Genomic DNA, 17,581 nt, shown 5'->3' on the forward strand with positions numbered 1-17,581 from the left:
AAGCTAGCTCTCTAGACACTGTACCACATTGCCTTCCAGTATATAGAGAATATCTATCCATGTATCTATGTATCTATCTATCTATCTGTATCTGTCTCTATATTTATGTCTCTTGTCTATATATCCATCTATCTATTCATTCTATCTGTAGATAGATAAAATGAGAGAAAGACAGAGAGACAGATAGAATGATAGAATGATAGAATTCTAGATAGAACAAAAGAATGAGAGAGAGACAGAGACAGAGAACTGGAATTAACCCATTAAGCAAATAAAAACAATTAAACAAAAACAAGTTAAATGATCATCCCATTTGACAATACCTGTAGCATTCTGCCCTTGGTGATCCCTCTCTGTCAAGGGGTAGGGACCTATATCTTCTCAAACACATTTTGTCTTAAGTAGAGCACCAGACCAAGGTAAGTGCCATTTTCTTGGGGATTTGCCTCCTTAAGAATAACATGAAAAAAAAAATCTACTGATAGGAGATTATAAAGAATCCTGGAATGCATTTCTGTCCTACCAAAAAGCTCCTTGAGATATCACTTTCTAGCATAGGTGGGTTCACCTTCTTAGGCATTTTGACATTTATCTTCCATGCCCAAGTGTCTTCCTGGATCTGAGACAACCGCAAGCCCAGAACTGATGTATTTATGAACATGAAACAAGTTAGACAGCTTTTTTTGTGTGTCTGTAATCTACGTGCCCCCTGCCTATGGTGGCCTTACATCAAACACACCTGCAAGAGAGAACAAAGGGCTGATAAAAAAAAAAAAACAAAAAACAAATTAGTTCCTGGTGGTGCTCTTGCTGGTACTGTGGGTTGAGGAGAGCTGCCAAGGAGGTGGAGTGAATGCAGAGCTATGCTTCAGTGGTTCCCTCGGGCCTCAGACAGATGTGCAGATGTTTGAAAGACATTTTTGCTTTAAGGCTGAAAGAGAAGAGGAGGAAAAAAAAATCACTGGTATGAAACACTAGAGAGAAATGTAGTGTGTCTGACTGCAGTGACTCTGGGAAGAATGCCAGACTTCAATGTGCTCCATCCATCATACACTGTAGCAGTGGGATCGTGGAAGACGGGCTATATATTAGAAGGCAGGTAATCTGGACTAGCTCAGGGTCTGCCACTCGTAAGGATAGCTCCCATTTATGTAGCATTTTAAAGTTTACAAGGCAATATATATATTATATATATATATATATATATATATATATATACGTACACACACATAACACACATGTGTATATGTATTATGTGTATATATATATATATATACATATGTGTATACATGCACGTGGATGTGTACACATATATTCTCACTGGATCCTTACAACAGCCCTAGGAGGTGGGCATTATTGTTGTCTCTATTTTACAGGTGAGGAAACTGAAGTCCTGAGAAGTTAAGTGACCTGCCTAGGGTCACACAGCTACTAAATGTCAAGAGTCATCCAGCACACAATCTACTACACCACCTATTTACTTCTCAGTTGCTTTATGATCTTGGCCAAGTTGCTTTTCCCTTTGATCTTTGGTTTCCCATCTATAAAATGAGGATGTTGGATTAGGTGATTTGAAAGATGGAATCCTTCTCAATCCTAATCCTTTAAGTCCCTTCTAGCTATAAGTCTGTGATTAAGATTCTGTAGTCATGAAAGTGATCAATCCCCCTTTCTCCCTCCCACACTTCCTCATCTGTTTTGGATAAAGCACACTCCGTTGGGTCGCGCAGAGAGCCAAGCCAAAGCCTAGGTAACCCTGGGAAGCCAAGCTTAGCTCCATGTAAATACCAATGGAGTGTGCTTTAGTGAGAACCTAGTGAGGGAGAGGCTAGTTACCCTTGGGTCACTTCCTGTAGGCCACATGGGCTTTGGCTCAGCATGCATCATCCATTTGGGAATGCTCTAGCTCTAAATTACCCCTGTTGCAGGATTGCAGGATAGTTTTATGGGTGATCTAGATTGAGACCAGGATCATGGACCTCCTTGTCTTCCCCCTAATCTGTGACTCTTACTGTTCTAAAAACTGCCCGTATCAAGTGCTTTTCATTACAATGGGAATTCCAGATACAGTAAATGCCCATCAGCTTTTAGTGCAATGCTTAACCCATAGTATTTATTGTCATTTTTTTTTAGTTGCATCTGATCCTTCATGACCCTGTTAGGGTTTTCTTGCAAAGATACTGGAGTGGTTTGCCATTTCCTTCTCCAGTTCATTCCTCAGATGAGGAAACTGAGGCAAACAGGATTAAGTAACTTGCCCAAGGTCACACAGCTAGTCAATGTCTGAGGCAGATTTGAACTCAGGAAGAGGAGTTTTCCTGACTCCAGGCTCGGTATTCTACCCCCTGTACCACCTAGCTACCCTAAGCCCATAGTAGAGGCTGAATAAATCCTTGTTGGTTTATTTATTTTTTTTAATTTATTTTATTGTATTTTATTATTTTTTTATGTGAGGCAATTGATGTTAAGTGACTTGCCCAGGGTCACACAGCTAATATCCTTGTTGGTTTATTTGATCTATCCAGAATCCAACCAGAAAAATCATGGAACCAGACTCTATTCTGTAGTCCTTTATAATGATGATTAACATTCAGAATGAAAAACCTTCTGAATGATAAAAAGAAAAATGGTTAATTAACGACTATTTAGTATAATTTGTGTTGCTTATTCTGACATCTCTAACTGCTTCTTGTTTTGGTTTCCTACACTAGCTCTTTGTCCTCTTCCCAACTTTAGAAGGTAGCTGTCTGTTCCTTAAAGTTCTGAACACAGGCTGGACAGACAGAGCCAGAAGAGATGAGTGCAGCTGGTGAATACCCACCAGGGTAGCCCATGACTCCAAAGGATTTCTATTAACCCTTCGATTAGTCTATCTGCTTACTTTAAATCGACGCACTGTTGGGAAGCACTAGCTCTCTTTATATACTATCAAACAACTCCAAATTTCTTTGGCCCTTAATAGTTCTTCACCATATTGAGATGAGGCTGGGTAGAGCTGACTTCTTTGGTGCAGTTACATGTGTAGCTTCATTTGCTTATGCTAAGCAGAGATGGAGGCCCAGCAGGAAGTGATGAGGTAGATGCATATGTGTCTTGTGTAGCCATCTTGTATCCATATGTCCACTGAATTGGACTGTATGATATCAACCAATGCTGGAGCGACATAAACTCAGAATGACACTTTCTATCCCAAACCTAACAGTTCTAATACGTGTTTGTTTTCTTTTCTTCCTATGCTCTCTTCTTTAGCTATCTCATTCACTCTGTGGTTTGAACTGCAAACCCTATGCAGAGGACTCTCAAATCTATAACTCCAACCCTGACCACTCTTCTAAATTCCAAACCAGTATCTCCAAATACCCTATAAGCCATCTCTACCTAGATGCTTACTGGCACCTCATAATGCCCAAAATTAAGTTCATAATTTCCCCTCAAATCTGTGCCCTATGATTTCACTATTTCTGTAAATGGCAACACTCAATTTACCATTTTTATAACCTTAGAGTTATCTTACTCCTTCTCCCTCACCTCTAATATCTAATCAGTTATCAAGTTCTATTGATTCTTCCTCCTAACCATCATTTAACTATCATCTCTTCTTTCCCTTTTAAAAAAGTTACATTCTATTTTTTTCAACGAGCAAAAATCTGCATCCTTTCTCTCTTAATCCAACATTTCCCCACAAATGAGAACGAAAGAAAAATAAAACCCCCATTACAAACAAGCATAGTCAAGCAAAAAAATTGATGCATTGGTCATGTCCAAAAGTATATGTGTCATTCTGTACTCTGAGTCTTTCCCTTCTTTATCAGGAGGTGGGTAGTTCATCATTAGTCCTCTGGAATCATGGATGGTGATTCTGCTGATTAGAGTTCCTCATTCTTTCAAAGTTGCTCACTTAACCATGCTGTCATTGTATACAATATTTTCTTGGTTCTGTTCACTTCACTCCCTTTCTTTCCGTTCTTCTTTTAAGATCATCAAGACATAACAGAACCACTCCTAAGCCTTCTGTCTAATTAGAATCCCTCTGAAGACGATAAGGTTCAGAGAGGACACGGTGTCATCTCCCCATAGTAGAGTATAAGCAGTTTATCCTTGTTCAGTCCTTTATCAGTTCTTTCACGTTTACCTTTTTATATTTCTCTCAACTCTTATGTTTGAATTTCAAAGTTTGTGTACAGCTCTAGTCTTTTCATCAGGAGTCATCAGAAGTTCTTTAATTAAAGGTCCGTTTTGCCCCTCTCCCACCCCCCTGCAGGATCATACTCCTTTTTGATGAACTTTATGAGTTCCTAACTTGGCTTTGGATCTGAACGTACCAGACTGCTATCGGGATCAACAACCATCAGCCAACGGGGAAGCTTTACTGGTCAGGGTGACAGAACTGCAGGGTCCTCTTTGTTCTGAGATTTCTGCCCTGGTTATTCTTCCGCAGCCTTCAGACCAGGCTAGAAGCTGGAACTGAGATCCTGCTCTGCTCTTGCAGGCTGAGCCACCTTGCTTCTGATTGCTTCTCAGGCTTCTTCTCTTTGTGTGCATACCCCAAGGCCTTCGGGTGTGTTTGGAGAATTGTGGAGGGGGTGCATGTCTGACTTGGGCCCAGAGCTGGGCTGTCAGTGACCGCTCAGACAGAACATCATCCCAGAGGAGTCAGCTTTCAGACTGAAATAGGATTTTGCTACTTTCTGATTATACCATTTGCCTTATAATATCAGGGCATCCACTCTATCAGATGTGCTTTCAGTTTGGTGACTACTGATGCCTACCCTAATTGGGAGCTCCTCAAGTCAAGTCAACAAGAATTTATTAAGCACCTACTATGTGCCTGGCACATTGTCAAGTATTGGTAGTATGCACAACAGGAGAGACCGTTGGCTTGGGAGTCAGAAGAACTACTTCCTACTCTTGTAACTAATGTGCTATGTAGCTTTCAGCAAGACCCAATTCCTTTCCAGACCTTTTAATTCATCATTTTCAAGAGAGTGTATTGAAGCTGTTTCTTGAAGGATTAAACTGATGCTCCAAATAAAGTAGAATTTTGAGAATCCTGGAATCACAGAATCTTAGGGTCAGAAGATGTGCTTTAGTGGAACCCCCTATCCAATGCATGAATCCTTGTTATGACAACCTCAACTTGTGATCATTTAGCCTCTTCTTTTCCTCCTGTGAAGAATCTCTTTTTTCCCCCCAGGCCATTCAACTCAGTTACACATTTATTAAGATCTCATTTAAATGAGATTAAAGGAGATAATGTAGGTAAGGTGCTTTGCAAACCATAAGATGCTACATAAAGGTTGTCTCTTCTTGTTATTATTAGAGTTACTGTGATATAGGGAATAGAGCTATCCTTGGGCTCAAGAATATCTGGGTTCAAGCCCAGGCTTTAACATATATTGGCTATGACCTTATCTTCTCAGTGCTCTAGGAAACTCTCTAAGACTCCCTAAGTCAGAGAGAAGGTGCCTACCTACATTAGCAGAGGGAGCTTCCTCACTCAGGAATTCCTTGTACTAATGAAATCACAGGTCCAAACACTATCTGATGATGTTGTTGTTGATGATGATGATGTAATAATATAATCAGGCCACCATGCAGCCCGTTTCATTGTTGATGAAATTCATAATTTTGATAGAAATAGGAGTAGGTGACCTCTCTGTTCATTTTCTTTTTTCTTTTTTGTTAGGATATTCCTCTCCCCCCTCATACCAATATATTTTCATTTATTTAATTAAATATTTCTCAATTACTTCTAATTTTTTTTTAACTTTTTAAAAAATTTTGAGTTCCGAGTTCTCTCCCTTCTTCCTTGAGAAAGCAAGTGACTTGACATAGATCATTCATGTGAAGTCATGCAAAAATATTTTCATTTTAGACATGTTGAAAGTAAAACACAGGCCAAAAGAAAAAAACAGAAAGATAAACAAAGAAAGTAAAAAAAAATTTGCTTCAATCCACATTCAGATTCCATCAGTTCTTTTTCTGGAGTTAGATAGCATTTTTCATCGTAAGTCCTTCAGAATTGTCCTGGATCACTCTATTGGTAAAAATAGCTAATTCATTCACATTTGATCATCATATTATATTACTATTATTGTGCAAAGTGATCTCCTAGTTCTGCTCACTTCACTTTGCATCAGTTCATATATGTCTTCTCAGGTTTTTCTGAAACCATCCTACTGATCAATTCTTATAACACAATAGTATTCCATCACAATCATAAGGCTTGCATACTATCCATTGTACTACTCGACTGCTTAGAATTATTCATAATCAGGTCAAGATTGATTTTATGGGAGTCCTGGTATATAAAGCCTTTCTTGGTAATGACATTTGTTGTATCCTTAACTAAAGTAAGGATATTTGTTTAAGTTGTTAGGTAGTGTACTTACTGTGGGAATGAGCCATCCTTGTCACCCTCTGGCAGATGTACGTTGCATTTCTCAAGAACCAGGAATAGTACTCAATGCAGAACCTAGGGAGTTAATGTAAGTCAGGGAAGGGACAACCTTGTGATAGCTAGGAATTTATACTTAGAACACCCTGGGCAGGAAGAGATTACTTAAAATATATAAGGTAGGAGTTTATTTATCAATAGCCAGGTAATGATTGCAATCTACTAGCCTTCATTTTGGGAGTGTGTTAGGGTTGCCACTGGGGTTGAAGCATGCACTTTGTAAGACCACATTGACCTTGGGATGTTTTTTGCCCAGGTGGTGTAGTCAGCCACATATAAATACAGCTCAGGGGGTTCCAGGCAGCTATAGAATAACTCAATTCAGTTCAGCATCATGGTTTTCTTTGACTCTAGCCATTATTGTGAAGCTCTCAAGAAATATCATCCAATGTTGGCAAGATGGACAGTGGTACTAAAGTCATAAAGTAAGGCCCTTACTCACAGAAAGGCTCAGGAGTGTGTAGATCTGGAACTAGCAAATAAAGCTGTGCTCCATATACTGATAAATGGGGGATAGTGGGGTTGAAATTCTTACCCCTTATCCTCTCTGGCAACCATCCTTGGGTCTAGAGTCAAGTACCTATCATGCTCATCTATTCAGGTGCCATCACAACAGGTCAGGGTGGACTCTTCTCCAACTTCTTCCTCTGTCCTTACCTGGCCAGACTCTACAGTCTTGTCTCTTGCTCTTCCTTATAAAAAACTTAGCTACATCCTTCCTCTACCATCTTTCCTTTCAGTTTTTCATTTCTACTATGTTCTCTAAAAAGCTTCCTTGGTTATAAATCAGGGGAAAGATCAATGAATTTAGAATCAGAAGACCTGAGTTCTCAACCTGGTTCCACCATTTAGGCTGCGCCTCACACATAGTAGGTGCTTAATAAATGTTTATTGATTGATTGAATTATTTGTGTGACTTTGAGACCTTAATTTCACTTCTCTGGGTCTTAATTTTCCCCACAGTTAAATGAAGGGGTTGAACCCGACTAGATGACCTTCAAGGTCCCTTCCTTAAGCTATAAACCTGTGATCCAAGATATCATCCTTTCAGATTCCTTGCATCTTCTGAGGTCCATTGCAGCCTAGGCTTTTTCTGAAGGCACCACATTTCTTGGCATCCTTTTAGAAGGCTATCTACTCCTTCCCTTACACACCCTGACACAGGGCCAGAAGAAGGCATTAACAAACTCCTTGTTCCCCACTGCCACACTCAGACCTTCTTCCTATCACCATCAGTATCAGTCAACAATTGCTTCTCTTCTTGTTAGGTATAATCCAATCTGGACCCTTGTTGCTATCATCTGGTAACCTCTGGGCCCAATAGAATCAGGGCCTGGATCACAGTCTTTTCCTTCTCTACTTTGTTCAGTCCAGCCTCCTAGCTTCTCTACTTACTCAACTCCTATGACCTCCATCTTTAATTTGCCTCAATTATACCAGGGCATGGTTATACCTTTGACTTACTTTGAGCCACTTTCACCCAAGCTCAACTGAATTTAAGCCAGCTGCCGGGCATATGAATCCTTGGGTGCAACTGTGTCAGGAGGAAGTTTGGGAGACTCTAAATATGGCAGGAATTGGGAATACAAATGAGTCCAATAAAAAGAATGAGTTCGAGTTAGACAAACCATCATGTCGCTGGCTTTCCCAGAACATTAGATTCTTGATGTAGGATAACTTAATGTACCCAAGTTGTTATTTCCAAACCCAGGCTTCCTATTTGTCTTGGCCTCTGATCTTGGGACTCTGAAGATATTCTGGTACCTACTTGACCTTTCCTTTCAATGTATGTTTTCTCTTCTCCCAGTTCAGATCCACAGCTAATCTACTGTAGATGGGCCTCATTCTTTCCCTCACCAGCAGTCCTAGCTCTGTCTTTCAAGAAGAGCTACCAGTGCCCATAGGGTAGAATGCTCTTTCCTCTTTTCCTTTTTCCTTTTCTCTTAATTTTCGATACTAAAGACCTTGCTAAACCATCCCCGGCTGATCCATTTAGCTTCAAGAAACAGGAAATGCTGGGTGAGGTGACCAAAGGTAAGAGTCTTGTGAGAGAAGTGAGGGCATCTGTTGAAGGACTAAGAGATCATAAAAAGTAAATTGATCAATAATAGTTATAATTGTTGAACTGGATTGAACTGCCACTTTTCTTTAAGATTTAAAAAGCACTTCCTTGTAACAACTTTGTGAGTACACAACTGTGTAAAGAATATGGGTAGTATTGAGTTTATTTTATAGAGGAAGGCTTACAAAGGCTAAATGGTTTATCCACATTCACACAGATAATAAACAGCAGACCTGTAACTTGCTCCGGGTCTCCTGACTCCCAACCTAATACACCAGGTTCCAATCAATCAATCAATTCCAGTTCCAGTGGGTCTTTTAGTAGACTTTGAAAACAATATTAAAGGTTTGAAAGTAGGCAGGCTCCTGGGGCTATAGAACAAGAATGGTTTTTTTTTTCTTCTCTTTATTATTCTGCTTATGGCAGTATCTAAGAGAAAATCACAGTGAAGAGAAAGTCATGTCAGCATTTCAGGGAAGGCAAAAATCCCTGACCAAATTTTCTGAAACATTATAGGGCCCATTCTCCAATTTTCTTTCACTGACCCATTCATTTGGCCCTGAGAATGACTGGTATTAGCCTCTGGAAGAACTATGATTGGTATGTATTTGGAACAGAGAGGCAGAGACCTCTCTGACCTACCCCTCAGCGAATTCCGTCAATCTGAGAGGGATGGAAGGCCAGGGAGTCATGCATAGGAATCTGAAAATAACACTCCTCTTGGTTCACTTTTTTTTTTCCCAATGCAAAGCAAGAACTCGAATTTCTTCCCAAATACATTTAGAAAAAAAAAATCAACTAGCTTTAGAATAAAGTCCTATGATAGGGTATGTATGAATGATAATTTCTAGTATTTATTTTAAGGTTGGCAAAGTTTTATCCATGTTAACTTGTTTCTCACAATAATCCTGACAGTAGGTGCTGTTATTATCTATATTTCATAGATGAGGCAGCTGAGGCAAGCAGAAGGGAAGTGAATGGCCCAGGGTCATACAGATAGTAAGTAGATGAGGCAGGATTTGAATTCAGGTCTTCCTGACTCCAAATATCACTTTATCTACTGTACCATCTAACTGACTTTACATACAGGAACCTGAGGGAGCAGAGAACATTTTAGTCTGATTTCTGCTGGTTGGAATGGAGATTTTTTTTTTGCTTTTTGGCTCACGACTGCCTTCCCTCCTCTTCATTTGTTTGAGCCCTCTCCATTATTGTCTTACCCTTTTCTCTTTAGCCATTCCCCTGGGCTATCTTCAGTACCCACTAGGGCCTCTATACCTGAAGAGAGGACAGCCAATAACCACCCACTTCCTTCCCTTTCCCCACAGGTCCGCATCTCCCACACCTGTGTATACTTGTCTTTCCTACCTCCTAAAAACCTGAGTGGTAATGAATGGGATGTCCCAGTGAAGACTTCTAAGTGTAATTAAGGTAATGAGTTCAGAAGGTAGAGTGAGAAATGAACTCTCAGAAGTGAAGTCTCCTCAAAAGGTCAAATAATTCTTGATTATTACTATCCAAATCCTCCCCCACTTAGACCCTGTTTTTAAGCACTTGACAGAAAGAATAAGCCCTGCCCCCCCCCAACCTGAGCTTCCGGCCTCTTTCCTTGTCTTTGAATTTCGGGCCTGGAATGTAAGCCTCACCTCCCAGTTAAGAGGATAGGAAGAAACTTTAGAGCTTAGAATGTAAGCCCACCCCCAGGTAAGGGGGTAAGGGATAGTGGTGGGTGGAAACTTGTTTGCGTGGTGGGTGGAGGCTTGTTTGAGTGGTGGGCGGAGATTTGCTTTCATAAAGCGGCCCCTGTTACTCCCCCTCTCTTTCTCTCCACCTGTATGGAAGGAGCAGACAGCCATCTCGGGAGATTGTAATACAGGTAACCTTCACTTTCCACCATGAGACGTCTCTGAGTTTAATTTGGGTTGGGGTCCCTGTGCCACACAGAAAGATTTAGGGAGGAGAAGCTCAAACTCTTAAATGGGCGACTAGTTCTACACCAGTCACTGATTGGGTCCCAAATACACTAATCTTCAAGCTGTGTAAGTTTTAGCCAACATTCTTCATCTAATCCTTTAAGCATCTGTAAGCCAAAACATGAATGAATGAGTGCTAGAACATTTACGCTGCGCCTAAGAGCATAAGCACCTAAGACATAAATATAAGCAAATATGACAATCTGTGTCCTCAAGGGGCTTACAGTCTAAAGAGGGAAAGATAACACATACAAGGGAGAAAGAAAAGTAGGAAGGGGAACAGAGAGGATTATAAATACTGTGTCATTTCTTGGAAATGAAGGTCCTATATGCTATGCCTTCTAAGGATGGGAACTAATATAGAGCCCTGTATGTAGTAGCAGGTATTAATTAATGTTGTTTGAATTGGCTTGAATTGGTTTTTTGTTGTTGTTGTTGTTGTTATTTTTGGTTGGACGTGTGTTGGGTAGAGATATCAGACAGATAAACTGGTTTCTGAATTTTCAATCAAGTCATTTGTGCAGTTACTAAGATGGTAAGAACCACTGCTTGGCATCAACCGAAGGGCAACTTCCTCCCCACCCCAAACCCAAAAAGACAAGCAGTTTAAAGAAAATATTCCAACGAAGTAGCAACCAGGGTTACCTCGTAGTATCTTTTCTTGAATATTGCTTTTGGCTAACACAGAGGCATTGTTGAAAAAATCGGCACAGCTCCATGACGCAAGGGTTTATCTTTTGGAGGCTGAGGGTGAGAGGAAGGGTCGTCATGTCTTTGTCCTTGAGCAGTGGCTGTGGACATCCTGGAAGATGTATCAAGAAGAAGAGGGGTGAGGTGAAAAGAGCATTGGAAGAGCTACTCCATCTTGCTAGCTATGGGATGTTGGTTGTCATCACCAGGATATCCCTGAGACTCATTCTCCTCAGGTGTAAAACAGAGATTCCTAAGAAGGCTGCTGTGGGAAACAGACTCACTAATACATGAAAAAGCCTTAGAGAATCCAAGGATCTGGGAGCTGTTGAGAAGGAACTCAAAGGTCATCTGCTCCAAGGGCTACCTTGACAGGAAACCCTTCTACAATAGTATTCTTGACAAAGTGACCATCCAGCCTTCTACTGGGCGATTTCTAGGGACAGGAAACCCACTACTTCCTGAGGCAAATCATCCCACTTTTGGCTAGCTCTAACTCATAGAAAGTTTCGGATTTTTTCCCTATTATCACAGCTCTGTAAAATCTACTCTTATGTAAGGTAAATATCCCCAGTACTTTCAACTAGCCATTCTATGGTGTGTCCAGTTTATTCAGCATTCTGGCCCCCTCACTAGTTGGGTGGCAAAGTGGAGAGAGCACAGGACTTGGAGTCAGGAAGACTTCAATTCAAATCTTGACTCAGGCATTACCTGTGTGACCCCAGGGTCACTTAACTTCTGCCTGCCCCAATTTCCTTATCTGTAAAATGGGCTTAATAGTAACACCTACCTCTCAACATTGTTATGAGGATCAAATGAGATTATGTGTAAAGCACTTTGCAAACTTTAAGGAGCTATATAAATGTTACCTGTTATTATTATTAAATGGCTATAAAATACGAACTATTATTGTCTAGGACATTTACAGATGAGGAAAATGAATTGTAATAAATTATCATCAAGGGAGTAGCTAGGTGGTGCAGTGGATAGAGCACTGGCCCTGGAGTCAGGAGGATCTGAATCTAAATCCTGCTTCAGACACTGACTAGCTATGTGACCCTGGGCAAGTCACTTAACCCTGATTGCCTACAAAAAAAAATCAACAATAATAATTCTATTCATAAAACTTATTTAGTATTGATATTTACAAAATGCCTTATAGCTATATTTTCATGTTAAAAATGCTGTAGATTCACAGCCAGGATGCCTCTTTCAGATGACTATTCTAATGCTCTTGCCAATCTGTTAGGATTTCAATACACTGTTCTTCCCAGGTGCCACCCACCTCCCACCTCATTTCTGGCTTACTTCTGGCTTGAAAATGCCCTATGGACACTCTCCTTACTGAAAAATGAGATTAGCATTTCTCATTGTGTACAAGGTAATTCAAATCTAAAAGGCATTAAAAAAATGTGTTAAGGGGAAAATCACACCTGGTCAAGGTCTCTCCTGGAAGAAAGAAAGAAAAACCGAATGAATGCTGCAAATAGGAGGGCCTTGGGAAGAAAGCCAGCAGGTGGAGGAATTATCTTGGTTTGGAAACAAGTGTCCCTAGGGGAGGGAGTGGGGTGGGAACACACATTTATGAAGTACCTATGTGCCAAGTACTGTTCTGGCTGCCTTATTTCACTTGATCCTCACAGCCACCCTGGGAAGTGGCTATTATCCTCATTTTACAGTTGAGGAAATTAAGGAAGGCAGTCATTAAGTGACTTGCCCGGGGTCACACAGCTAGTAAGTGTCTGAATCAGTATTTGACCTCAGGTCTTCCTGACTCCAGGCCCAGCTATTCTCATTCATTGCACCACCTAGTTGCCTTCGTATTCCCCATCCTTGTGTCTATATTCTGTCTGTATGATTGTCTCTCTTTCTCTTTGTCTTTCTGTCTCAGTCTATCTCTATCTCTGTCCTTTCTTTCTCTCTGTGTCTCTTGCTGTCTCTATCTCTGTCTCTCTTGCTATCACTTTCTCTTTCTAACTCTCTCTGTCTCTCTCTGTGTCTCTGTATCACTGTCTCTCTTGCTATCTCTTTAAATCTCTGTCTCTGTCTCTCTTGCTATCTCTTTAAATCTCTGTCTCTGTCTCTCTTGCTATCACTTTCTCTCTTTCTCCCTCTCTCCCTTTTGTGGATTCCAAGCTCCAGCAAAACTGGGTTATTCTCCTCTCCTTCTTTCTTTCTTTCTTTTTTAAGCTAGGCAGTGGGGTTAGGTGACTTGCCCACGGTCACACAGCTAGTAAGTGTTATGTGTCTGAGGCTGGATTTGAACTCAGGTCCTCCTGACTCTAGGACCAGTGCTCTATCCACTGCACCCCCTAGCTGCCTCTCCTCTCCTTATTTCTTACCTGGTTGCATCACTTCAGGGATTTCTCTGACTTCTCCACCACACCCTGCATTGGGTATCTTCCCCCAACTACTACTTTCAGTTTCCTTTTGTGTGTTGTCTTTTGATTATAAGCTCGCTGAGGGCAGAGAATGTATTTCTTTTTTTATATTTATATCCCCAGAATTTAGCACAGTGACTAGCTCACAGTGAGCATCTAATAAATATTTACTGTTGTTTATGTTTAATGGTTTGGGAACCCATTGGTGATTTCTTAACAACGGTCCAAGGGGGTTAGGATATATCTTATTTAATACTATCAAATACAGTAAATAGTTGTAAAAAATATTGTGAGTAGTATATTCCACTCTGGAGATTCACAACACATTTTGCTGTTGTTGAAAATCATTCACAGAACAAAACCAACTGGGAACCACCACTCTACTCTAAGTACATGTTCTGCTTTTCCCACTTCCACGCCCCTAAGTAGCACAGCAGATAGAGCACTATGATTGGAGTCAGGAAGACGTGAGTGCAAATCCATTCTCCGACATTTACTAGCTGTGTGACCCTGGGCAAGTCACTTAACTTCTGTTTGCCTTAGTTTCCTCAACTGTAAAATGGGGATAATAACAGCATCTACTACTCAGTATGTACCACTCAAATGAGTATTTGTAAAAACAGCTTAGCTCAGTGGCTGACACATAGTAAGTGCAATATAAATGCTTAGCTGCTAGATGACGCAGTAGATAGAATGCTGGGCCTGGAGTCAGGAAGACCTGAGTTCAAATCCTGCCTCAAATACTTACTAGCTGTGTGACCCTGGACAAGTCACTTAACCTTGTTTGCCTCAGTTTCTTCATCTGTAAAATGAACTGGAGAAGGAAATGGTAAATTATCCCAGTATCTTTGCCAAGAAAACCCCAAATGGGGTCACAAAGAGTCGGATAGGACTGAAATGACTCAACAAGAGCATGCCATGATTATTCCCTTCCCCCCATTCCTTTTTATACCTTTTCACTCATACCATTTCTTTCACCTGGAATGCCCTCTCTTTACTTAAGCATGAATTGGATTTAAATGAGGCAGAGTTGCACAAAGCCATCAGCTTCACTCTCTTTCCCAGAGCCATCAAAATCCAGTGGCAGGAAAAAAGTCAGGGTGAGTGGCCATGGGGATGGGATGCAATGGATGACCTTGGTGTCTTCCATGTCTGACCAAGTTCTGAGTGCTCCATAGACATCTTCATGGCCGTGGGAACAAATTGTTCTCATCCATCTGTTCCACTGGGGGAAGTCTTCATATACTCGGGGTAGACATCCCCCTGACTCACTGATGGGTTTGAGGGCTATTGGTTACCCTCAACCTGATTTAGCTCATCTGCCAAGATGGTTTTACCAAGGTGTGGCCACTGTACACACAGTTACAGCTTCTTGGAGCTAAAGGTAAGAGCTGGGTGATAGGTGGACACCAAAGATGGATGAGTAACCCTGAAAAGGGCTCAGCTGCCCTCGCACCAGTGGTAAAGGGACTTAAATGCCAAACAAAGGAGCTTGTATTTTCTCCTACAGGCAATTGGGATCTATCAGAGTAGTGACACGGTCAACCCTATCTCTTAGGAATGTCACTTGGTGGCTCCAAATGCTATAATTCTAACTTACTCCTAGTAGCTACCAAGTGAGTAGGCAGAATTTCCAGTAGACCTTTAGTCCAGCTCTCGTTGTATAGAAGGACTGAGGACAAGAGAGGAGAAACAAATTGTGAGTGTCACTAAACCAGGAAGTGGCAGATCTGTGACTAGAGCATTCATTTCCCATCCAGGGCTGACTTAGGGCATCACTTGTTGTATTGGAGGTGCTTAATAAATACTTGTTGACTGGTCCTTGTATTAAATCACACTGGCTTTATTTTACAGCCACTTCCCCCTCCCCTTTAATGCACTCTGAGGTTCCCACTCTAGAGGGTCTTATATCTGGACAAAGCTTGGAAAATGGGGGAAATCTCTTTGGCAGAGTAATTACATTTTTGTGTCTTTAAGCCCCATTCGTTTCAGGTTTGAGGTGATCATATGTTATGTGAAAGGATAGATTATGCAGGTTGCCTTTGGATTAATGACACTCTGTTGAAATATGCCTCAATTGCCTGACGCTGACATGAAGCTAATATAGAATGGCATCCGCTGGCAGGCAGAAGAAGAGGGAGCAATTAGTCTGAAAGAAATAGCTTTGTAACAGTGCGTCTCTTATGGAAACTGACTCCACAGAAAAGAAAGACAATGCTGGTTGTTCATTTGATAGATACAGGGGGAGAACCGCCCCCCAAAAAAAACCCAAAACAAACCTCGAGGTCATGTCCAAGAAAATGTATAATGACTTATGAATGTGATGCTGGGAATGTGGTCAAGTGGGGATCTTAGCTAAGGCAAGAATTCCCAGTCTTTGTGAAAGTAGCTCTGGGGCTGGGAAGGTAAGAGGCCCATGAGAGCGGGCACTAGTGAATCCTAGCCAGTGATTATAGGAATTAAAACCTTGACATGTTCCTTCTACTCATTCAGTTGGCTTATATTTATGTAGGACCTTACCTACTTTTTTTCCTCTTATTCTTCCAATCATCCTGGAATTTAATCAGGGATGTGCTGGTAAATGTTTACCAACTGATTGTCCAAAAAGTATGCTAGACATACTTTTAAATTTAGTCTGTACTACTGATTTTCTCCATCACCTTTTAAAGTCCAAAAATCCAGAAAACAACAAACAAAGCCCTGATTTGTCTTATTTGATGATTTTTGAAGTGTAGGTGCTCACACTGTAAATTTAACAATTGGCTTTCCTGAGCTGGTTCCAGCACACTCCTGGATTTAAGGAATATCATTAATCAGTTAACCAAAAAGCATTTATTAAGAACCTACTGTGTGCCAAATAATACACTAGGCATAGGGGATACAAAGACAAAAACAGGCTTTACCCTCCAGGAGCTTATATTCTATTGGGGTTGGCAGGGAAAGACACAATACGTACACATTGAAGTGAATATGAAATTTATTCCAAGTAAGTATAAGGTAATGGGGGAAGGGAAAAATCATTTATAGAGCTCCAACTATGTTCCACGCACTGTGCTAAAGGGTTGTTTTGTTTTGTTTTTTAATAAATATCATCTCATATTGATCCTCACAGCAACTGGGAAGTAGGTACTGTTATTATCCCTATTTTACAGTTGAGAAAACTGAGGAAAACAGAGCTTAAATGACTTGCCCAGGATCACATAGCTAGTAAGTGTCTGAAACTGGATTTGAATTCAGGTCTTCCTGATTCCTGAAACAGCAATCTATCTACTGTTAATTTGTATATTTCCATCACTAATACAGGGCAGAACTCACATATATATATACTCATATATAGCTTAAAGTTTAGTATAGCTTTAAGCTATCAAGGCTTAAAACTATAGTGAGACTTTTGAGGCACCCCATACATTCTTATACATCAATGAAAACGTTAACATTATGTCCTTATTCTTCAATTAGAGTATTGAAGTTCCCAGGACCATAGACTTGGAGCTACAAAGGATCTTGGAAGTCATCAAGGTCAATCCCCTCGTTTTACAGATGAGGAAAATAAGGCTGGCAGAGCTCATGGCTTCCCTGGTGAATGTCTGAGGGAGGATTTGAATCCAGCTTGTCCAATGTTCCATCCACTGCACTGCCTAGATGCCTCTGCTTAATAAAGTGATGACGATGATATTAATAATAATAGCTTGCAACTAATATAGTGCTTTACATTACAAAACACTTTCATATATATTATTTTTAAAAAAGATAAAAGGAAGAGTTTTATAAGAAGATACCCAACATAGTTCCATGCTCTGGGAGCTAAATATTTGGCTGGAGGGATTTCAGCAGCAAGAGATAATTTCTAAGGAGACAGTGAGAACTATTGTTAAGTGTCCATCCAACGTCATTTAGTTCTTATATAAAGCAGGCATTATTATTTTATGTGATCCTAGATTTAGCTCTGGACAGGACTTTACAGGCAATCTTATCTACCCTGCATTTTGCAAATCAGGAAATTGAGGCGTGAGAGGTT

At 40.6% G+C, this 17,581-nt stretch overlaps 1 protein-coding gene across 1 annotated transcript in view; it reads right to left on the minus strand.

Moving 5' to 3' along the window:
• Window positions 1-887: 887 nt before the first annotated feature.
• The window catches only part of HHLA1 (HHLA1 neighbor of OC90), a 58,552-nt gene continuing 41,858 nt past the window's right edge, over window positions 888-17,581 (minus strand). The window contains exons 10-12 of the mRNA XM_078151799.1: window positions 11,138-11,294; window positions 6,393-6,475; window positions 888-931 (exon numbers count right to left, since the gene is read on the minus strand). Of these exons, the coding sequence (XP_078007925.1) occupies window positions 888-931; window positions 6,393-6,475; window positions 11,138-11,294 (284 nt within the window). The remainder of the gene's footprint in view (window positions 932-6,392; window positions 6,476-11,137; window positions 11,295-17,581) is intronic.

Source organism: Phascolarctos cinereus, unplaced genomic scaffold (genome assembly GCF_003287225.1).
Source record: "Phascolarctos cinereus isolate Bilbo 61053 unplaced genomic scaffold, phaCin_HiC Scaffold_4;HRSCAF=312, whole genome shotgun sequence".
Taxonomy (NCBI): Eukaryota; Metazoa; Chordata; class Mammalia; order Diprotodontia; family Phascolarctidae; genus Phascolarctos; species Phascolarctos cinereus.